This window comes from Erpetoichthys calabaricus, chromosome 8 (genome assembly GCF_900747795.2).
Source record: "Erpetoichthys calabaricus chromosome 8, fErpCal1.3, whole genome shotgun sequence".
In the NCBI taxonomy this organism is placed as follows: Eukaryota; Metazoa; Chordata; class Cladistia; order Polypteriformes; family Polypteridae; genus Erpetoichthys; species Erpetoichthys calabaricus.
In genome coordinates, this window is record NC_041401.2 from 2,020,865 (window position 1) to 2,045,369 (window position 24,505).

General features: G+C 44.7%; 1 protein-coding gene across 2 annotated transcripts in view; it reads right to left on the reverse strand.

The window, feature by feature from the left end:
* Positions 1–1,712: 1,712 nt before the first annotated feature.
* The window catches only part of bmpr2b (bone morphogenetic protein receptor, type II b (serine/threonine kinase)), an 88,282-nt gene continuing 65,489 nt past the window's right edge, over positions 1,713–24,505 (reverse strand). Inside the window, exons 12-17 of one of the 2 annotated variants that reach the window (XM_028806164.2) lie at positions 16,423–16,601; positions 16,185–16,332; positions 15,948–16,084; positions 15,653–15,825; positions 14,308–15,518; positions 1,713–2,999 (exon numbers count right to left, since the gene is read on the reverse strand). In XM_028806164.2, coding sequence (XP_028661997.2) covers positions 2,740–2,999; positions 14,308–15,518; positions 15,653–15,825; positions 15,948–16,084; positions 16,185–16,332; positions 16,423–16,601 — 2,108 coding nt within the window. In that variant the 3' untranslated portion in view covers positions 1,713–2,739. The remainder of the gene's footprint in view (positions 3,000–14,307; positions 15,519–15,652; positions 15,826–15,947; positions 16,085–16,184; positions 16,333–16,422; positions 16,602–24,505) is intronic. The other variant, XM_028806165.2, reaches the window with a different exon arrangement.

Sequence of the window (24,505 nt, forward strand, 5' to 3'; positions counted from 1 at the left end):
TCTGAGTCCATAGTTGACCAGTCCGGCTAGTAAATACTAATCTTCACCACAATAATAATACATGACAGAAGATACGATCGAGGAAATGTTCTGTCTTTGCAGAGCTTAAATCCTCGGAGCTTTCTTTCAGAAACAACGAGCAGCAGCCCTCCAGTCTGGGCTTCAGTATGCTACCCACTGTACATTCTTTGTGTTCAATGAGGGGACTTTGGCTTTTGATATGGTCATAGAAAGTCAAAAGAATGTGAAAGACGGCAAAGATTTAAAAATTTATATATATATATATATAAATAAATAAAAAAAAAAGAATGTCTTTATGCTGTGGGATGTATTCATGTCCACCGTGTGGCATTTAATATGTGAAACTGCCAACAGTAAGGGCACGGAACTAAAAACATGTGAACGCCAAGAGGCTTGTTGCCATCTGCTAGATGAACATACAGGCCAGAAATTTAAAAAGCCTTAAGAAGTCGACTGGTTGCAAGTGCGTCCGTCTAACTGTCCAGGGAGTGAGTTTGTGACACAAGAGTCAGTCAGGATATCAGCTGCAGTCTGAATGTGTGAGCGCTTGGGTGACAGGACAGCAGTGCTTGACAGAAGTCCTGGTTAGACAAGCAGACCTTTCTCTAATGAAGCTGTGAAATATCAGTAACATTTCTGTAATCCTAACTGGATCTGACGAATTTATGCGGCAGATACTGAAGGAAATGCCCTTGGTGTTGCCATCCTCAACCAGATGTTTGCATGCCGTACCTCATCTACCCACTAGGTGGCTCTCTATCTACAGGAGTTTAGGGGCCTGAGTTGCCTCGAAAGCTGGCATATTGTAATCCTTCTAGTTAGCTAATAAAAGGTGTCATTTTGCTTGACCTGTCACTACACCCATAATGGCTAACACGGTACAACACCCTCGTACTCTAGTAGACCCAAAAGCCACCGTAAAGCCTCATGTTGTTGTTGTTGGGTCACGCTGACTTCATCTAATTAAAATTAAGACAAAACAAGTCTATAGCCAAATGAAAATCTGCGGCCCCAGCAGCCCTCCAGGATCAGACTCTGACACCTCTGATCTTTATTCAAGGTCCCTGGATCAGGTACATTATGGATTTTGTGATTCTGTTGGAGGTATACACAGGGGCCCAAAGGTGAGTACCCCATGGATCCACAGGACTCAGCAAAGCGTTTTGCCATCCATGTTTGCCACTATTAATGCCATGTTGATGTTTTTATCGTTAAGGTCTGCTTTGGATCGGCTCTGTCACTTTGGATGCTGTCAGGATATCAGAGCTGTGACGCACTTGTGTGTCAGGAAGCATTTTAACTGTCTAAACTAAAGAGCTGCAATAAACAGAGCAGGAAGATGCCAGTCTCTGCATCAGAGTAATGGGCACTAAGAACCTAAATACTCGGGCATGGAGTTCGAGAACCCTGGAGCGGATTGTTTTTCTTCTTTCCCCTAACATGCGGTCTCATTAGAAACGGATTACAGGAAGTGGGACTAATGAATGGCATTCGATGCTTGGTGCCCTGGCATCCACACCGCCATGTTTGTAAGGAAGGTCAGCCTGACTCCCCAGATGAGACCCATGGGAAGGTGCAGTTGTTCTACTGAGCTTTAACTGGTCCCCAACTCCAACCCACACCCCCCCCTAAAAATCCAACCCCCATTCGACTGCAGGGTCTTCTCAAACACACGAGGCACAGACGCTCCATCAGTGATATAGTCTTTAATCAGTGGAATAATGCACAATTGAACAGCAAGCTGCTGCGGCTGCTGCTTCTTAACAAACCACTTAGTCACTCACTTCAGGTTCTCATCCAGTCCTTCGAGACGTCTGCGTAACCGAAGCACGTACTTACATGCGTGGACAGAAAAGACACGTCCAATCAGAAAGTGCGCCTCGCATGCTGGCGGCGTTTCCTGGATACGAGGGGCCACTGGACGGGGAAGGGGGGGGGGGGTGGTCAACATGGAATCGCTGCGCCAGTCCACTTGGCAAGCAGAGGAACCAAAAAAAAAAAAAAAAAAAGATGGATGCCACACCTCAGGGTGCGGCAGGCCTGGGAGCAGCTTGGTCGCACCTCCCTCCCACCAATTTCAAAACGGCCACCGTGGGGCCAAGGTGGGGGACGCCATGAGGGCCAATGGAAGGCCATACGCCCCAGCGAAAAAACTGGCAAAAAGTGCAATTGCTCTCACTCCAGTAGTGAGCCGCCAGCGTCAAGCGCACACTTTTGGATAGGTTGCCAGGCAGCGGAGGATTGTCTCAATCGTGACGGCCGACGGGCAGCAAAGGGCGAGCCCGCTTACAAGTGCTGTAAAAAATAAAAACAAAAATACAAAATAAGCAACGAAAGACGACATCTGGAAGCGGAAAACAAAAGCACAGCAAAGCTAAAGTCTATTGCACGTTTCAAACAGAACACAGAGGTGCGCTCACAGATGCGGGACAGGAAGTGAATACATGAGACGAAAGAAGCTCAAACCCCACCCCACCCCACCCCTCTCTCAACAAAAGCCCGCTTCCGGTCCAACTAGCCGTCTTTCCGCTTTTAAGACCATGGCTCCAGTCTTACATGTGCTATAAAGATACCTAAATAAAAAGTGCAAAAAAGCTCCTCAAACAAAAAGAGAGAGAAAAACAAAAAAAAAAAAAAAAAGGAATAACCAAAATGGAAGCATCGAAAGCCAAATTGCTGCATAGCTCAACTCTACATGAAGCGAGTCTCTGAGGCGCTCTATAGGCACGTGGTGCCAGTGTCCGTGGGTAGGGTGGCAGTACCGGGCCCTCCGTCGACCAGGTAGACTGCCATGCCAGACTTGGAGCGGCCTGCCCGCCCCTGCACTCCGCTGCCATTGTTGTTCACCTCACTACCGTCCATGGCCTCGGTCGATATCACCCAAGTGGAGGGACGCCAGCGCTTTAGAGAGTAAGGGGTCTTGACACGTTTCTTGATCTTCTCTCCAGAAGCGGGCCGACTTTCTCCAGAAGGGTCATCTGTAAAAAAAAAAAAAATATATATATATAAAAAGCAGCAAGAAAACATGTCAGCTTTGAGTCTTAGCGTCGACCCCAGGGAAGGACCGGTACCGGGGGAGTAAAAGGGAAAGGTGACCCCCCCCATTTGAGAGACGCCTGCTCCCAACGTCATGAAATCTCTTTTATTCAAGCTTAACGTTTAAGTCTAAAGCAGAAGAGATGATGGGAAGTCAATAGCCAATGCCCTGGGGGGGGGGCACTTCTGTACCCTCTGCCTCATCACCCTCGGTCCGTTTGGTTTGTAATGAGTCAGGAGGCGATTAGGTGCCTGGTTTTAATCTCCAGTTTGTTTGGTTGTGTCTTACGCAGAAAACGTTAAAGCAAATCAGAACAGAACAATGAACACAGTCTGGGCATATCATCAAGTGCCGGTTTTGGGCAGAAACTCTTAATACCAGGAAAAATCATCATGGGGGGGGGTCAACAACGGCTGTGTTTGTGGACTAATGATGTGGTTTGTATTACAAATGGGCATTTTGATTCACTTACCGATTGAGTTCTTTCAAGCTACCCAGATAATTATTTATTTGATTCATCCATAATTAAAGGAAAAAAAAATTCTGGAGGGATCTTTTCACAAATTCATTACATTTATTAAACTACCGTATATACTCGTGTAAGTCAGGTCATGAAACCTGAAAATTTGATCATAAAATCAGACTCTGACTTACACACCTGTTCAAGAATGCAACGTTACATTTTTATTTACATCTTCTTGCCTCCTCCAATCTCACATCAGTTTCTCAGACACATCGAGTTTCGTTTCAGCAGCACAGTTACCAATTTCTTTTGCCACTTTAAAAGCAGTTTCATATTTTCTTCTGATCGAACGCTCCATCATAGATAAGGGATTGTGTATGAGGGTGTGAGATACAAAAAACACAAAACAGTGCAAACGTCACTTCAGAATAGTTTGGGTATCACTGTGTGGTCATGTAGGTTACTCTCTCAGGTGGGCATTAGCATATCGTAATCTCTTGGACCAATAGCAGGAGTTTTTCGCATTCAACTTATACGACCGACATTATAAAATACCAGAAATTATACGGTAAAAATCAATATGCGGGAGACCTTAAATGCGAGTATACATGGTACATAATAAACATGCAGGTAATACATATTGTAATATTAACCTCTCTGAAAGCACAAAACACGACTATTATAGTGAAAATGTGTAATTAAGGGCGGCATGGTGGCGCAGTGGGTAGCGCTGCTGCCTCGCAGTTGGGAGACCTGGGGACCCGGGTTCGCTTCCCAGGGCCTCCCTGCGTGGAGTTTGCATGTTCTCCCCGTGTCTGCGTGGGTTTCCTCCAGGCGCTCCGGTTTCCTCCCACAGTCCAAAGACATGCTGGTTAGGTGGATTGGCGATTCTAAATTGGCCCTAGTGTGTGCTTGGTGTGTGGGTGTGTTTGTGTGTGTCCTGCGGTGGGTTGGCACCCTGCCCGGGATTAGTTCCTGCCTTGTGCCCTGTGTTGGCTGGGATTGGCTCCAGCAGACCCCTGTGACCCTGTGTTCGGATTCAGCGGGTTTGAAAATGGATGGATGTGTAATTAAAATAAGGAACTATGTTAGAGAATCGTAATGTGAGCAAGAATTGTGCGACTCGTCCTCAGGTAATGAATGATCCAGTGATTCACTTTGCAAATAAAACGAATGAGAACCACATTACTTAGGTAATGATTAAGTTCACAAATCAAAGGAATGGGATTGTGTGACTTGTTCGCAAATTAAATGAATGTGAATTGTGCAACTCGTTCTTGGGTAATGACTGCCTTGAAAGAATTAGTGAATAATACACGCTTGGTGCATTCAGTGAGCCGTAAAAAGTTTGCACTAAAGTGAAGTTGAAAGCAAATAATTGTTAGAAATTAGAATCGTCTTTTTAAAAGATTCAGTTTTGTGCAACTAATTTGTTGAATGTGCTAAAGGACATAAACATCTTAGTTTAAAATTATGTTTATTTATTCTGTTTAAAACAACTGTGATAGTGAATTGTAGAAAACACTCTAATATACGTGTTCCTATTGTATAGTACATGGATGATGAACGAGAGAACGATCAATGTCAGAGTTCTCGTTTGATGATAACGATTGATTTAGTTCTAACTAGAAAGAATCTTAAGTGAAGTGAAGGAGAATCTAAGAACCAAACCAGTGGCAGATGCAATTTAACCGTCTGAACAGCGTCACTCGGCATCACTCCTCTTGAGCGCTACGGAATCGATTCCCATGATTCACTGAAGAGTTGTTCACAAATCGCTACTTTGCATACCAAGCACAGCTTTGTTATAGAATGCATGTAACTGGACAACTAGAAGAGGACATGAAAATTACACGCAACTCCGCACGCCATACAAACGACACGTCTCATCGAGGAGACCCCACAGGAGAAGGGCCAGCTCTGCCAAAGGCCTACTGTACCGATATGTGCTTCAATTCAGTTCTCATTTACTCTCCAGTGGCCCACTACATGAACATACAGCAAGTAGCCACAATTCAGTTTCTCTTATTTCACATGTCTGCTGTCTTTAGACCTGTAAATATGGGTAAGTGAAGTTCATTTTGGACTCTTCACATTACTTTTACTACTTAGTGTCAAAGCTAACGTGCCTACAGTGTCCACATCGTGCACTTAGGTACGTCCCATCTTTGTCACTCTTGAGGTGTAGCGTAGATTTAGTCATCAGTTGCAAAGGGGGCTGCCATTTGTTTCTCACCACCTCTGAATGTGGTTTGATTTGCCTTAATCACAGGTGATTTTTTTTTTTAATAACGAAAATCACGAGAGAGTCTGCGAGACCCTGAGCCTAATCAGCTGCTTGGCTTTCCCCGATTCACTGGTACTTGTGTTGGTTGTGCGTGTACCGTTTTTAAAGGCGTTTCGACCCGTTGTTTAAGACTCTGGAGTGATTTCCACTCCTAGTTGGGATTTGTTTAGTTAAATGTGAACACGTCAATTGCCCTCTGGTGCAGACCAAAACAACTGGACTGAGACCCTTTAGAAACAGTGGTCTCCGCACGGTACCATGTGGACCCTGAAGCAGTTTGGAGGAGATGTGAATATGATCCAACATGTGACCGACTGAAGTATAGGAAATGCCTTATGGGTAAAATGCGTGGAAGCCTTGATGGTCATGTGACGCCATTGCTACTGGAAATTTGGGGTCCATGGCCAGGAAACTCCACAGAGAACTTGTGGTCATATGGAGGGTGGACAAACAAAAACCCACCAATTGTGACAAACTCCAAGCACTGACTATGCAAGAATGGGCTGCCATCAGTCAGGATTGGGCCCAGAAGTTGATTGACAGCCTGCTGGGGCGAATTGCGGAGGTCTTGAAAAAGAAAGAGGGCCAACACTGCAGATATGGACTCTGTGCCACATAAACTTCATGTCATTGTCCATAAAAGCCTTTGAAACTTCTGGGGGGTATTTTCCGTACGTCGCTTAAATCATCCGAGATCAGATGCCTGATCTTGGATTAGTTAATGCCAGTGAAACTCATCCGGGATAAGTCGATTTTTCAAACACAGCCGTGTAGTAGATTAGTTTAGCTGGATCTAATCATCCGAGATGATTGCGTGCGCCTGCGCTGAGTGAAAAGCCCATATATATTGAGTCTAGAAAACATGATCAGCAAGTCTTTGATAGGCTGTAACAAAATGACGAAAGAACGGGCGTATTTTTTTTTTCTTTCACACAAGCGGAGCAGGACCTTTTATTTGAAGGGCATGAAGAATTTCAAGATTTAATATGCACAAGGGGTAACACTGCAAAAGCAGCCCAAACCAGAAAAGACGGCTGGCAAAAAGTGGCCGTCAAATTAAACGCTAAGTAGTGTGCATTGTACTTACTGAAAGCAGCGTTTCATTTCCTATGTGTCAGATTAATTATTATTTAATATGTCATAATTCCAGATCAAACGTGAGCACAAGGAGAACATGGGAACAGGTTAAAGTGAAGTACAAGAATATACTTCAAACTGGTAAATATTGGTATATAACTATTTAAAGAATTGTTGACATAAAGAATCATATATAATGTAAAGAACATTCATTTTAAAGCTAATAAGAAGGCAGACAAACAAAAAACAGCTGGAGGTCCACGCGGTCCAGACCTAACCCCTGCAGAAGAGTTGGCTCTCCAGCAAAATGCCCGTCAACCTGTTTCTGAGGGCATTCCAGGGGGAAGCTCCTCCTCAGAACCAGTGGCAGGATGCAGTGGTCACTTCATTTCAGGTAAAGGATGGTCATTGCAGATATTTGTCCTCAATGTGTGCCATAGGTATGTTCCATACAGCCCTCTTTTTGTTTGGTCAGTTGCAGGGAATGTCATATCCCTAGAACCTGTGTCTGACCAACGAGATATTGACAAAGGTCAAATATTTGATGAAGACACTGTGTCTGATTATTCATCAGGAGGAGAGGTACATTTTCCAAATAATGTTTGATCAAACTCCACTCTGATCAGTCCCATGTGCCCCAATCACATTTGGAAATTCTGGGTAATGAGAATGTTAGGCTGATTGTGAGATTCTTCATGGAACTGTGGGTGTTTTTGCCTGTGTATTACCTACCTGCAATGGCATGAAACACCTCTTTTATTGTCTGCACATGCAGGTGTCCAGGAAGCACTATGAAAACCCGAAGGAAATATTTCAGAGCCAAACAGACTTTACGAATTGCCTGGCAAACTGCACTTTTAGAGAGATTTCCTGCATCGCCTACAGTATATAAGAAAGTGCCGCTTGCAAAAAACCTCAAAAGCAATGCCTACTGTCTATGTGGTTGTGAAAGCCCGACTTTGCCTAGTTTGACTTCGAATATAAGGTGCTAATAAATCTTTGAGGTACAATATACCATCCATCCATTTTCCAACCCGCTGAATCTGAACACAGGGTCACGGGGGTCTGCTGGAGCCAATCCCAGCCAACACAGGGCACACAGCAGGAACCAATCCCGGGCAGGGTGCCAACCCATCGCAGGTACAATATACCCCCTCAGCTAAAGCAGTATCTTTTGAAAAGAATTTCCTCTGGGAGCAATAAAATTCTCTTCTTATAATTTGCGCACCAATATCAATTGGTCGCTCATTCATGAACGGTGAAGCCATGACTGAATGAATTCCACGCACGGACACTGATTAAGTGTGTGAGCTACTCCTTGTTTACATAGAACAAACCTGCTCCGAGCAGGTCTGAGGAGTTGGATGTGCTGCGATGACAACACATCCAGCAAGAGTTTCGAAAAACCAACAGATCCAGGATCAGGCCAAATCGTCAACAATTAAATCTGGCTAAACGAGTAATCCACGTACGAAAAATACCCCCCCTGAACTGCTTGTAATTCAGCATACCATAGAAACATCTCTCTGTTAGAAAAGCAAATCTTGGGATGAGACAAGACTATTGGCAAGAGATTTTCCAAGTCCTGTCCTCCTCTCAATCATTCCAGGTTAATGGCCCACGCCTGTGGTCCTCTCACCTCTCATTCATGTGAATGACTTTGTCAGACACGCTTCCTGCACTCTCAACTCTTACAAATTTTTATGATTAAATTGGTTAAATGCATATCTATAGACTAAAACAGTTGGTGGTGATGGTGTGGAAGATGAAAACATCAACTTACAATATCAGGTAGAATATCTATAACCATTAACACCGTCGGGTCTCCCACCGGCTGAATTACTGTAGAAAGAAGGATGTATCATAATGTTATTGCGTAATTTAATGTCTGAGTGATGGGCTATGCAATAGGACAAGATTAGTTGTATTCAAAATTGGTTGATCAATTCTGACATGTAAAATATTAACAGGCGACAAAGCAAGGTCATGTAGTACATCTTAACATGAGACACCAAAGGAGATCTTGATATGCCATTCGTATTAAAACGTTTTTAGTTTCCTGTTAGAATAGCTTTTGCTATGACAATTAACAAATCACAGGGACAAACATTCAAAAAAGTTGGTTTATTTATTAGAGAGAAATTCTCTCACGGGCAGTTATACGTTGTGTTGTCACAATGAATGTCCAAACATGGAATCAAAATTCAACGTGATAGACGAAAAGTTAATTCCAAATATTGTTTGTACTGAAGTTTTACAGTAAAAGTGTAAGTTTAAAAAGTATTTGCATGTTAATTTCAAAGCCAAACAGAACAAAAACGTGTAACGCAGCATGAAACATCAATTTATTATGTTTTACTATTTTTTGGTTAATTACTCGCTGTAATGTGAAATAGTTATTATCTATTATGCACACGTAACAATTCCCATTAAAATAACAATCTGTATAAATCATACATCCGCTTCCCCATACGTAAGTGGCAGAGCCGCGGAGTGGCCAGCGCGTAGCGCCCACATGGGGGATGGCAAGCAAAGTGAGCAGCGGGCAGAGCTCCCTAGTCTGACAAAAAGATCTAAAAACACTAAAGCAGTGAACTTTGTGAAAACCAACACTGGTGTCCTTCTCCAAACTTCTGGCCACAACTGTCGATAAAAGCATAAAGCCGACTGAATGCACAAAGCAAACACGAACACTGACACAGTAGGACTCGGACTTGGCTGGGCTTGGGTGTGCCGTGACTCGGCAGCATCAGCCTTCTGCGTATTTAACGCACAGCACTGCACGTGGGAATTTCAAATGTTCTTCTTGAAGAATATTCAGGATTTGTTTTTTTAATTTTTAATAATTTTGAACCATGGTGGATCAAAACTGTGGATGTCTAACCCGCACATAATGCGGGCCTCTTGTGATTATGGTCAGTCAAACCACATGTAAAGGTGAAGTAGCCGAGCCCTGTAGTCCCCTAATCTTACACTGTTAAGAGGGACGTACGTGTGCAGGTGGGACATCCTCTCAATGTACAGAAGTGGGAATTCAAGGCATGGGGTGTTGGTAGGCACAAAACTGGCACAAACACAGCAAAGAGTGATGGTGAGGAGAAGAGTAGAGAAGAGTTAGGTTACATTAAAAGTAGTGTCCAGTAGGGGTCAGCGCAGAGGCCCCGTTCTTTAATGTACATTAATATTTACATTAATAATCTCAATAAAAATATAATCAAGCTGATGCAGTTTATAGATGATACCCAACTAGGGCTCTGCCCACACTACTTTCTTTTTGTTTAAAACAACAGACACTAGATTTCATTTTCATCTACCCTGGCACTTGGTGCAATGGCCCACCTGCCAAGTTGTTTTGCCTGCCTAAGGTAAAGTCACCTCTGATGGAGGATCGCAGGAATCGTCAGGTACAGGGGTCCTTTCATCGGATTGGCTGGACCAGTTGTGGAATGGCCAATTGGGGGAGGCAGCTCGATGGCTGAGGTCTCCAGGACAATAAAAAAATCCAAATCATATTATGGGATATCATCTACTGTTAAATTCTGCTCCATACTTGTAATATTTTTATTTTTATTCTGTACTGAGGATTTGTTCTGTTCTGTGTGTTGTACAGTAATCCCTCCTCCATCGCGGGGCTTGCGTTCCAGAGCCACCCGCGAAATAAGAAAATCCGTGAAGTAGAAACCATATGTTTATATGGTTATTTTTATATATTTCAAGCCCTTATAAACTCTCCCACACTATTATAAACATTTCACGCACAGTTATACAGCATAAACCCTTTGTATTCTCTTAGATATTAGGTAAGATTCGTTGAAATTATGTATGTAAACACAGTTTACATACAGTAAAACCTAAATATTATTTTAAAGATATCGAGCGTCTCCAATATCACATAAGTTACAGCCATTACAACAGACAGGCCACCAGCAATAAATACGTACAATGCAAGAAAAATTGTATACAGTAAAATGTGTGTACAGCGACACTAAACTATGTACATGTAATAAGTACTGTACGTAAATAATTAATTATGGTTACTCACCAACAATGACACGACGACTTGTCCGATAACGATGAGTTTAATTTTACTGCACAACAAAGGATAGCGTTACAGCTCTTCTAAAGGAGCCTCTTCAGGCGACTGTGTAGCACCGCCGTTGTTCTTCTTCCATCACTCTTCAATCCAAATCCCTAAAGCAGATTCCATCCAGACTACCGCCTTATCACGTCCACTTGCAACTCGTTTTGCGCCCTGATTAAAGGACACTGCGGCCGTAGATCTTATATGCTTTTCCTCCTTTTTAAATAAAAAGAATCGTGGACTCATTGATGCCGTAATTGTGTCCTGCAGCGGTGTAGCTGTTTCCTTCCTTCAACATATCCAAAACTTTTACCTTTGCTGCAATCCTGAAGCATTAGCAGTAACGTGCATTAATGCTGAATGAGTGAGATTATACTTCCTGGTTAATGCAGCACTCCGTTGCTGAGCCAATCAGCAGCACACAGGAACTTAACCGCGTGCTCTGATTGCGTAGCTTCTCAGCCATCTGCCAATAGCGTCCCTTGTTTGAATTCAAATGGGCAAATCAACTGAGGAAGCACACGTACTGTAGACCGCAGACATCCGTGAAGCAGTGAAAAATCCGCGATATATATTCACATATGCTTACATTTAAAATCCGCAATGGAGTGAAGCCGCGAAAGACGAAGCGCGATATAGCGAGGGATCACTGTATTGTATTGACCCCCCTTTTTCTTTTTGACACCCACTGCACGCCCAACCTACCTGGACGGGGGTCTCTTTTTGAACTGCCTTTCCCAAGGTTTCTTCCATTTTTTCCTTACAAGGGTTATTTTTTGTGAGTTTTTTCTTGACTTCTTAGAGAGTCAAGGCTGGGGGGCTGTCAAGAGGCAGGGTCTGTTAAAGCCCATTGCGGCACTTGTTGTGTGATTTTGGGCTACACAAAAATAAATTGTATTGTAAAGATAGAACCTGTCTGATGTGACGTAAACCGAATTGGGCGTACGTCAGACTACTGGAGAGCAAATCCACAACATCATGGAGGGACATGAACCTCCCCTGACAACGTCTGCTGTCTGAATGAAACTGAAACCCATCACTGTCAGCCCTCAAGAGAGCGTGCCATCTTCTGTAGCCGCCTGTCCTTTCAACATTTTCAGGTGACCTATTCTATAACACAGCTCCGTTAGCTAAATAAACAACACAATCGTTGCACAAACGCAGGTGTTGTCGACCCTGTGTGACGATTTTTATTTTCTGTCCAATGAAAAAAGTCCACGTCACGCCCATAGGGGCTTATTGTTCCATTCTGGTTTGCTTGAAAGTTTGCAGTGCAACATGGAACTGAAACGAACTGGAGATTAAAACAAAGTGACTAATCACGTCCCACTTTGGCAGAAAGCAAATGCACTGGTAGGGTGAAAATGCCTTAAAAGGTCTCAGTCCGGTAATGCTGATGCCACAAAGCTTGGAGCAACTCAGGCTCAACACGGCACAGCGGAGGTGGCGCGGGGCGGCTGTGTCTACTTGAATTCGTTTTTGGAGGCCGCAGCCCTTTTGCCTGTTAATTGCTACACAATTTGGACGAGTGCTTCTTACCACGCGACCCAATAATAGAAAACATTTCAAGCAGATTATACCACATGGTGTGCATGTGTAGCTGGTCATTTGTGCATGAATTATGCAATTCCTAATTTGTAAAGTTTATGTTTGCATTTGACCTGTGAACTTGTTACAGTGCCCTGAAAGCCCACTCCAAGAAGAGCGCGGCATAAAAATAAAGTGAACTGAATCAGAATTAAATGTGCGGTCTTTTACACATGGATATACACTGCTCAAAAAAACGAAGCTAACACTTAAATCACACATCGGAGCTCAATGGATGAGATATTCAAGTGGAACAAATGAGTAATTCATGGAGAACAAAATGGTGTAACAGCGGTCAATGGAAACCAAAATCACCAACCCACTGAGGGCTCGATTCAACATCGCACCGAAAATCAAAGTAAAAAAACTGAAATCACAGGTTCATCCAACTTGTGTGGAGTTCATCACAGCGACTCCTAATGAGACTCTGTAGTGTGTATGGACCCCATGGGCCTGTATCCCAATGCGACGGCAGATGGTGTCCTGGGGGATTCTCCTCACAGACCTGGATCAGGGCATCAGTGAGCTCCTGGACAGTCTGCAGTGCTACTTGATGGCATCAGATGCTCCGACACACAATGTCCCGGAGGTTCTCAGAAGGATTCAGGTCTAGGGAATAGGACTAGTGTGGGCCATCCAGGAAGTGCCTGTGCACTCTGGCCACACGAGGCCAGGTATTGTCCCACAGCAGGAGGGAGGATTACATCCCGGCACCTAACAGCAGTTGGGGTACCAGTGCCTAGCACATAGAGGTCTGTGCGACCCACCAAGGATATGCCTTCCTAAACCTATCACTGAACCCCCCCCCTCCAGCAAACCGGTCATGCTGGTTGATGCTGCAGGCTACAGAACGTTCACCAGGTGTCTCCAGACTCTTTTACGTCTCATTGTGAACCTGCTATCATCCGTGAAGAAAATGGGGCACCAACGGCGGAGCTGCCAATTGTGGTATTCTCTGGTGAATGCCAATCAAGCTACATGGTGATGGGCTGTGAGCACAGGTCCCACTAGAGGACATCGGGTCCTCTTGCCACCCTCATGGAGTCTGTTTGTGACGGTTTGGTCAGGAACATGCACACCAGTAGCCAGCTGGAGGTCATTTTGCAGGGCTCTGCCAGCACTCCTCCTGTTCCTCCTCTCACAAAGGAGCAGATACCAGTCCTGCTTCTGGGTTGATGCCCTTCTAAGGCCCTGCCCAGCTCTCCTCATGTCACGGCCTGTCTCCTGGTATCTCCTCCATGCTCTTGGGACTGCACTGGGAGACACCGCAAACGTTCTTGTGATGGCACATATGGATATGCCACCCTGGAGGAGCTGGACTACCTGTTCAACCTGAATGGGCTGCAGGTACTGCCTCATGCTACCAGTAGTGACAAGGACACTAGCAAAATGCAAAACTAGAGAGAGTTATCAGTCAGGAAGGATAAGGGGAGAGCAACTTCCTGTGGCCACCATTTCTCGGTTGTCTTGCTGTTGCTTCACCAGGTCACCTGTTGTCACATTCATTTGCACCAAAGCAGGTGACGATAATTCAGAGTTGCTTCTGCTTCCTAACTGGACTGACCGACATCCCTGACGCTTCACTGACTTGGTGTTAGACTGGGATGATTACGTGTTCCCTTCATTTTTTTGAGCAGTATATATATTGCCCTTAGGACCACCCTGCCCATGAGGGTACCCACCCTTGCCGGGTCCCTCATTCTTAAAACCCTTCCTTCAAGGGTTATTGTTTCCCCACAATGCCAAGCACTTACTCTGCAGCCCGCCAGCCCCCGTCAAGTCTAGCGAGTTGGGTCTCTCTGCTCGTCTCAGTGCCACCCGGTTTGCGTCTGCCACTCTGTCCTCCGCTGGAGCCCCCGCACTGTTGTTGTTGTTGTTGGAGTTTGTGCGTCCGACGTCCCGCCCTCGGTGGTCTCGCTCATCTCGGCTCACCTGCTGTTCCCGCCTCAGCAGAGGCTCGTGCTCATCTGGACTCGAGTTGATGTTCAGCCGGCCTTCGTCTATGCTGAATTGTGATTGTAGGCTGCCGGCCAGCTGGCCATTGGGTACTGTGCCATTGGCCAACTGCAACTGAGAGGAAGGACCAGCGTGCCCATTGGCAGCAAGATCCCGGCTCAGGCCATTGCTGGTCACCGTTACCATGTGTGGCTCGGCTGCATTGATGGTGTTCATTTTGGCCACTCCGGTCTCCACCTGTTTGAGGTTGGACTTGTGCTTGCTGCCAAATTTAATCCGGGACTCCTTGGTCGGATTCTTAGGGTTCAGCGGTAGGCTGGTGGGCCTCTTAGGGAGGTTCTGCTGCTTGGGAAGCGGGAAGATTGGTGCCGAGGGCAGGTCAGGAATAAGAGCAGCATTGGCAGCTGCAGATCCCTCCTGTTGGCCAGAGACCTCAGCAGCCAGCTTGATGAGCGGGTAGAGCAGGCTGGAGCTGCTGGTGCTGAGGGGATCAGGGCCGCTGAACTGCTTCATGGAGTGCTCCATCAGGTTCTCGTCCGAACTCTCCTTCAGATTCTTGTCCACCTCTTTGGGGTCCAGTTTATTGGTTTCTAGGTCTTCCTCTGTCAGGTGCAGGCACACAGGAGTGGGCCCACCAGGCTGCTGAGGGACTGCCTGGCTGCAGCTGGGATCCTCAGGGTAGGACGTCTCCGATATGGTGGTCATAACCGTACTGGGGGTCAGGCCCGCTGTGGCAGTCGTGGTGGTGGACAGGCTGGTGACACTGGTCTCTGGGCTGGGAATCCGCGCCTGAGCTTGCTGCCGTTCATAGTTGATTGAATTGCGGTTCTTCTCGGGCCCCGTCCCACTGGTGGTGGTGGTGCTGCATGGCGTCCCAAAAGATGAGTGATCGCTGGAAATGTTCTTGACGATGCTCTCACTGTGATGTAGGTCCTCAATGTAGGAAGAGGAAGAGTAGTCGGGGTAAGGGCCAATCTTGGGCAGCCCCCGCCGGCTGTGGGAGAGGTTTCTGTGGAGAAGCCAAGACAAGGGTGGCATTAAAGAGTTACACTAAGGGGTTCAACAATCTAAAGGCGGTGAGCTGTGGGCCACAACATAATGGTTACCCAGTGGGCTGACAAGACAGCATCCGCGTAGGCCTACCTCTCATTCTGTACAGTAGTGGACATTGGATTGACGGTCGGACTGACAGATTTGTTTCTGTCCCAGATCATCATCAGCTCGGCCATTCTCTCCTCGGCACACTGTGCGGTGAGTCGTGCCTCAGCATCCTGGTCCCAGCAGTCCTCTATGGTCTCCTTCAGAGAACGGACCGCCTAGCCAAGGGGGGGGGGGGGCATAACACACAACGTCAGAGTGGTCTAAAGGGCCCTCTTACAGAGGGTAAACCCAAAGAGGAGGGTGGGCGGGCGGGCAGTCGGCTTAGCACATCACTCACCAGACTGTTCTCCTTCCAGGCCTCTGGGAACTTGGGACGCTGCTTTTCACGAGAAACCAGGACTTGCATATCCTCAAAGGAGGGATGATTGCCAGCTTCTGCCTGAAAGGCCATCTGATAGTCGGGCACGCTGTCTCCTGAAGGACAAAAGGGAAAAGTGGCAAAGCACCAGGTGGAGCCGTCTGTCCAGACATAACCACATTTGGGACACCTGGACAAGAAAAGACCTCCTCTTACCTGGAAACAGGTCAGAGCACCTCATGAACACCTCCCAGTAGATGAGGCCTAGGGCATACATGTCCACCTGCTTCAGGGCCGACTCACAGTCTCGCAAGTTCACGGCACCTTCCAACACTTCAGGAGCCATGTAGCGGATTGTCCCCACCTGCCGAAGATGGCCACCCACAGATCAGCTCATTGTTAAGCCCCTTCCCTCAGTCCCCAGGTAATGACCGGCAGATTTCTGTGCCCTCACCTCGCTGATTGCTGCGTTATCCTCTTCTCCTGGTCTGACCAACCGATTCCCTGTAAGCTTCATGGAGAGCCCGAAGTCGCTGATCACGCAGGTGCCGTCGTTCTTAACAAGGACGTTGCGACTGTTAAGATCGCGGTGTGACACTGCCGGCTTGTAGTGATCTGTGGAGACAAGGACATCTGTAATTGGGGCACCAAGGGGAGAACTGGAAATGCAGACGCTCCTGTCCTGGAGAATGATGGGGCCAATTTATAAAAACAAGACAAGTCAAAGGGCGAGGTGAACACGGCCAGAGGCAATCCAGACACACCTGCCCAAGGCGTATAGGATACGTTTGGTGTTCTTCAAGTTGGGCTTATTTCTTCACAATCGTGGCATATATTCATGTGTAACACGGTATTGTGCTCTACACTGGAGCTTACAATAGGCTCTGTGAAACCCCGCGTGCACACGACAGGAAAGCATGAAAACGCAACAAATATGTCCATTTTTAAGAGTATTGATCTGCGTCTTCAGATTGCGCACATATTGCAAAATGGCGTATCCATGTCAGTTTAAGAAGGGAAATAAAAGCAAACCATTGTTGTCTGATTCAGCCATTTTAGAAGGTGACACTCTGCAAACCTCACATTGCTAGTTATTGAAGTTCTATTAAATGTTTGCCAATATATTGGTGTCTAGTCTATGGGAGGTTCTTACGAGCCAAATTGAATTGCTATATTCGGACTATTCCTTGTCTCACCGATTATAGATTAGCGTAGACACTCGCGTAAAAATCGTTCATAAAATCAGACCCCGACTTATACACCTGCTCAAAAATACGACACTTATATATTTATATCTTCTTGCCTTCTCCAATCTCACATCAGTTTCTCAGACACATTGAATTTTGTTGCAGCAGCGCAGTCACCAATTTCTTTTGCTACTTCAATGACTTTTAATTTAAAACCAGCTTCATATTTTCTTCTGATCGAACACTCCATCATAGATAAGCTCTTACGATAAAGGTGTATGAGATACAAAAACACGAAACAGTACAAACGTCACTTCGGAATAGTTCAGGTATCACCGTGTGGTCACTCGTCACAATACACCGTGGTTACTCTCTCAGGTGGGCTGGCGTTAGCATATCGTAATCTCTTGGACCAACAGCTTAAGTTTTCCGCTTTCGACTTATACGACCGACATTATAAAATACCAGAAATGATACGGTCAAATCAAGGCCCAAATTTACCTTAAACGCAAGTATATACGGTAGTCGCAGTTAGTGACCTGCCTTGCCATGTGTAAGGCTCAGAGGGCACACAGTTTTAAACCAGGCCTTCATCTGCCTAATAGTATGAAATGCAACGAGTTCTATTGAACATAGAGTGCCGTACGTGCAGCGCGTACCGAAGGCGAAGTAAAGCATCTTTAGGTATAGAAACAATTCAAGTTTGACAAGAAAAGCTACGTTTAGAGAAGATACCATCCATCCATCCATTTTCCAACCTGCAGAATCCGAACACAGGGTCATGGGGGTCTGCTGGAGCCAATCCCAGCCAACACAGGGCACAAGGCAGGAAGCCAACCCACCGCAGGACACACACAAGCACACACACATGGGCCAATTTTTAAGAATCGCCAACCCACCTAACCTGCATGTCTTTGGAGTGTGGGAGGAAACCCATGCAGACACGGGGAGAACATGCAAACTCCACGCAGGGAGGACCCGGGAAGCGAACCCAGACGGGTCTCCTAACTGCGAGGCAGCAGCGCTACCACTGCGCCACCGTGTTGTCCTAGAGAAGATATAATTTTTCTAATTTTTATTTTTTGCCTTTTATTCTACTTTTGTAACAACCTTTTTTCTTTATTCGGGTGTGGACTATTTGCTTTGAATTCTCACTAAATCTTTTGAAACGCACTTTTGGACTGAGAGATTTCTTTCGGCACGTGCCTTACGATACCAGCAGCTACACTCATCTTCAACAACTTCCCTGTTCGTCGTACTCGCCGGTACTCCTGCTGTGTAGACAGCTAGATAATAAGAAGAGAGAATTCTAGCTTAGGATCGCACATGCTCTTTGACTATAGGGACGATACTGCCTGCTCCAGCCTAACTGATAAAGAACACATTTGTGTGTGTGCGTCAGCGAGAGAACATGGAGCTCATGTCAATGAAGTGATGAGAACTCACCAGACATGACAGGCGTACCGGAGAAAGCCATTACAGCCTATCGGTGAGGCCTCAAGCCCTGCATACTCTACATCCACCCAGCTTCCTAACACAAACCTACCCTGTGGTCCAACTGGAGCCTATCCCAGCAAGCATCGGAGGCAAGGCAGGAACAATTACTGGAAAGGGCGCCAGCACATCGTAGGCCGAACAGACACAGGCACACAAAGCGCCAGTTCAGCAACACCAATCTACCTAAACCAGGGGTGGGCAAAGTCATTCCTGGAGGGCCGCAGGTTTTTATTCCAACCCAGTTGCTTAATTAGAAAACAATCCTTGCCAATAATTTCATTTCATGGCTTGTTGGTGCTTTAACTCTGCTATGTCAAGTCATTCTCATATGCTAGATTTTTTTTTCCATTCTAAGGATATCATCCAAATACTTTGAAGTGTAAGACGGATGGGTAATTCTCAATCCTTCACTTTTTTCTCTTCTCTTTCCTTCCAAGTATTTAATTAAACCAAACAGTGCACGATAAATACTCACAGGTGTAAAGGGTAACAAGCAAAATGGATAACTGCTGGTTTCTTTTGTCATTTGCATCTTATTGCTAATAAGGAGCAATTAAAAACCGAGAATGCAGCTGTTTAAGACTTAAATAAGCAATAAGGGTTCAAAATCTTAACGAGGGAGATAACTAAAATAAAGCAGAAGTGTTTCTAGAGTAATAAGTGCTTCTTATTAAGCAAATGGGTTGAAACAAAAACCTGCAGCCACTGCGGCCCTCCAGGAATGACTTTGCCCACCCCTGACCTAAACGTAACCAGGCTGAAGTTTACTAAGTGGGCCGTCTAGGGTCCTTCTTGGGGTCTGCATGAGTGCACAGACTGATTAGCACCAGGGTTATGAACTTACTTACTTACTTACTTACTCACTCAGCAGCAATGGAGCTGTGGTGCTTCAGTCTTCTCCATCGTACACTCGGCCCTTTTAGTCTGATCATGCATGTGCCAGACGTGACATGGCAAAAGTGGCTTTATAAAAACAACGCAGTGTAATCTGTTCAGTTCCGATTTATTGTTACATGAAACCTCTGGAGAAGACACGTTTACTAAATCGGAAACCTTTGCTGCTTCAAAGTGGACGTATTTGGAAATTTGTAAGGTTTTTTCCCCCCTCAGGTATGGATGTGGGGTTCCAGAAAGCTCCACAGTAAGCTGCTAGAACAGACAAAGTATTTTTAAAATGTGTAAAAAAGCTTCAACTTAGAACACAATTTTATTTGGCAAAGGAATATACAATATCATACCATACTTGAAAAATATCAAACTTTCCCCGTCACAGAAGCCTAGGTATGCTGTACCCTCCGTGGTCACCAGAGGGCAGACAAACACAAAAGAGAGAGACAACAAAGCAGCTCACATCCAGCTGTGTCTGTGACGGGGGGCTCCACTCAGTCACCCCACAGACACCTCCTGCATGCCCCCCCCAGCTGGATGAGCAATGAGCAGTCCAAAAATAAGACTATTTACATGCCCTCTTGGCACAGCGCTGCCCAAAATCTGGAACCCAGCCTAACAGTGGTTGTCTAAAAAAAATAAATGCAGCTAAATGTGTTTTCATTAGGAGCTGTTGGCCTACACGAGGCAGTGGGCACGTCAGCTGTGGCCTGAAATGCCATCAGCAGTTTGGAGTGCAGCCTGGTGGTCTCAGTGCATTTCTGTGCCTTACTGTGGTGGTCAGTCAAAGAATGAAATCCACTAAAGATGACTGATGACCTCTCGGTAAGTGTAGCAGGAGTACATTAGTCATTACTTACTGAACTGTTAGACTTTTATGTTACTTTCTAAATCCATATAATTATGGAGCAAGTATGAGGAATGCACCCATAAGTCAGTTCAATATTTTAATAAACAGGAAATAACCAATAAGAGTGAATGTGAATCGAGTAGCTAAACAAGTAAACAACACGACTGACATCAGCACAGTGCCACCTCAATTACACAAACCGGCAAGCAGAAGCCTTTAGTTCTCTAAAATGATTCTTTACAAACAGGTAAGTATTAATAATTCAAAATAAATTGTACTTGGCCACCTAAGCATTTGCAACATGAAGTCAATAAGGCTGCAGATGAGAGCACCATCCGGTGGGCCAGCTACCTGCCGTTAATGTGCTCGAGGGTCCCAAAGCAAAGCAAATAGATCCTGAGCAGTTCCAAAAGTGCCCACTAGAGGGCGAAACATCAGCAAAAAACCCTGGCTAGTAACAGAGGGCCACATGGGATCTTCACAGACAGAAAAAGATCTAACAGCACAAAAGTGTTGTGTAGGATGATAAACATCAGCAACACTTACAGATATTCTGATCCATACGAGCTCTTTGATTGACAGGCTGTGCACCACAAGGAATGAAAATGAGAACAGCAGCACCACACACGTGAGCTGGGTGAGTATCTAATATACACACACACACACACACACACACACAAGGGACTTTTATCTGTATCAAGAATTTCAAAAATCAAATCACACCTCTTTTCTACATTGTCACCTTCGTTTGTGATGCAATTTTCCCAGCATCGTACCAACTTAATGCCCAATTTCTACTCCTCCCACCTTCACTGTTTCCAACAAAAATATGAAAGTGCGGAAATGTTTTGAACATCCTTTATATATATGAGGGCGAAACACGTGTCGTGTACTCTTTGCATTTATTTGACAGTAAACTATTTCAACCATATATATATATATATATATATATATATATATATATATATATATATATATATATATATATATATATATAATATATATATAATATATATATATATGTATATATAGGGTGGTCCAGATCTTACTATGCAACTTTTAATGCAATGCAGGAAAACAATGCAAGACAAAAGAACTTTTCAATTCTTGTGAATCCTTTATGTAATAAACTTAAGTTATAGCATAATGAAAATTGCATAATTATATCTGGACCACCCTGTATATATATATATATATATATATATATATATATATATATATATATATATATATATATTTATACACACACACACACACACACACACACAGAGCCAAACAAGTTTCAACTCCACCTAGGAGACCATTTGGCCATATGTCAGTCACAAACTGTGCAGGTCTTTGCCATTGAGGCTCTGGGGGTCTGTTTGCGTTGCCGGTAGACTTTCTCTTACTGCCAGAGCCGAATAGCACAAACCGATTTTTGGGTCTTGGCGGCCGCATGTCTCGTCCGTGTAAGAGAAGGCGGTGTGGGCTGAATGCATAAGAATTAGCCATGTGGAGCAGCGCCGCTCAAAGCAAAGGGCCCTCCACAAGTCAGAACAAATAGGAACAACAACAAAAGCTGTCTTGTTATTTATAAAGCGTTTCTGTCTTCTTGATGAAAGAAGAAAGTGTGAACCATCTGCACAAATCAGAAAATAAAAAGATGTGCCAGCTGTGTGAAGTGCATCTTTAAAAATGCTGAATTGTGTGGCCAATCAGTGCTCCAAAGTCTGGAACTCTGTGAGTGCAATGATAGATATACATACAGTCATATGAAAAAGTTTGTGACCCCCTCTCAGTCTGCATAATAATTGACTCTCCTTTCAACACAAAAGATAACAGTGGGATGTCTTTCATTTCCTAGGAACATCTGAGTCCTGCAGTGTTTTCCGAACAAAGATTTTTAGTGACGCAGTATTTAGTTGTATGAAATTAAATCAAATGTGAAAAACTGGCTGTGCACAAATGTGGGTCCCCTTGTCATTGTGCTGATTTGAACGCCTGTCACTGCTCAATGCTGATTACTTGGTGTGATGAGCTCATTAAGTCTTTAACTTCATAGACAGGTGTGTCCCATCAGGAGATACAAAGGGATTTAAGGTGGTCAATTCCAAGTTGTGCTTCCTTCCCTTTGACTCTCCTCTGAAGAGTGACAGCATGGGATCCTCAAAGCAACTCTCCAAAGCTCTGAAAACAAAGATTGTTGAGTCTCCTGGTTTAGGGGAAGACTACAAAAAGCCATCTCAGAGGTTTAAACTGTCAGTTTCTGTAACTGTAAGGAATGGAATCAGGAGATGGAAGGCCACAGGCACAGTTGCTGTTAAACCCAGCAGGTCTGATAGGCCAAGAAAAATACAGGAGCGGCATATGAGCAGGATTGTGAGAATGGTGACAGACAACCCACAGATCACCTCCAAAGACCTGCAAGAACATCTTGCTGCAGATGGTGTATCTGTACATCGTTCTACAATTCAGCACATCTGTATGGCAGGGTGATGAGAAAGAAGCCCTTTCTGCACTCACACCACAGACAATGTATGCCAATGCTCATTTAGACAAGCCAGATTCATTTTGGAACAAAGCGCTTTGGACTGATGAGACAAAAATGGAGTTATTTGGTCAGAACAAAAAGCGCTTTGCATGGCAGAAGAAGAACACCGCAGTCCAAGACAAACACCTGCTACCTACTGTCAAATTTGGTGGAGGTTCCATCATGCTGTGGGGGTGTGTGGCTAATTCAGGGACTGGAGCCCTTGTTAAAGTCGAGGGTCGGAAGAATTCAACCCAATATCAACAAATTCTTCAGGCTAATGTTTAAGCATCAGTCACAGAGTTGAAGTTATGCAGGGGTTGGATATTCCAAGAAGACAATGACCCAAAACACAGTTGGAAATCTACAAAGGCATTCATGCAGAGGGAGAAGTACAATGTTCTGGAATGGCCGTCACAGTCCCCTGACTTGAATATCATCGAAAATCTATGGGATGATTTGAAGCAGGCTGTCCATCAAATTGAACTGGAGAGATTTTGTATGAAGAATGGTGAACAATACCTCCATCCAGAATCAGACACTCATCAAAGGCTATAGGAGGACAGCGTCTAGAGGCCAAAAGGAGGCTCAACTAAGTATTGATATCATATCTCTGCCCACATTTATGCACCTGTCTAATTTTGTTATGATGCATATTGCATATTTTCTGTTAATCCAATAAACTTAATGTCACTGCTGGAATCCTACTGTTTCCATAAGGCATGTCAGATATTAAAAGGAAGTTGCTACTTTGAAAGCTCAGCCAATGAGAAACAAAAATCCAAAGAATTAAGAGGGGTTCCCCAATTTTTTCATACGACTGTATATAGCGAGAGAAGTGGTGGTGGAGCTGCAGAGGTATCCACACACACACACACACACACACATATAATTGTTTCTTTTTAACTTATTGCGAGTTTGTGGCCATTTGTTGGAAGGCAGACAGCAGAGAGAGACGCCTACCTCCGCAGCTCCACCACCACTTCTCTCGCTGCTTCTTTGCGGAGTGTGGCTGGCAGTGCTGCTGTAAGTCCGTAATAACCAAAGTGGTTCAGCCTGCCAGTTTTCAGTCAAGTTCAGCTGTGGACCTCCAGAGCTCCGCTCCATTTGCATTATGTATCAGAGATGTTACGCCCGGCTACACGAAGGTTAAGATTGGGGTTGTGGGAGGTTCCCTGAATCAAGTGAAGTAAACAAGTGTCAGAAACGTGCAATCTAATTGGCTGTCCAATGGAGTTTTGTCGCTGGACCCTTCTCCTGGTTCTGGCCATTTCTACAGCATTATCACCTTGTTATTTTCCTACAGCCCTCAGCTATAAGTATGAGTGGTGTCAATTAGTGTTTTAATGTCTTTTGTATACGAGTGAAGCTTTATGTGCTATCAGAGTTTTTGGACTTGTGACATTTCACCTCCCCACTTCAGCGCATTCACGTAAATTTCTCACCAGTCTATTCAGAGAAGGCAAGGTTGCTTTCCTGCCAATTTGTTATCTGGTCCTTAAAATAAAAAAAGCAATTAAAGTTAAACTGTATGTTTTCTGTGAAGATAAAGAGCAAACTAAACGTATGAAATGTGTGTCACTCTGCTCCACATGTAATTCGA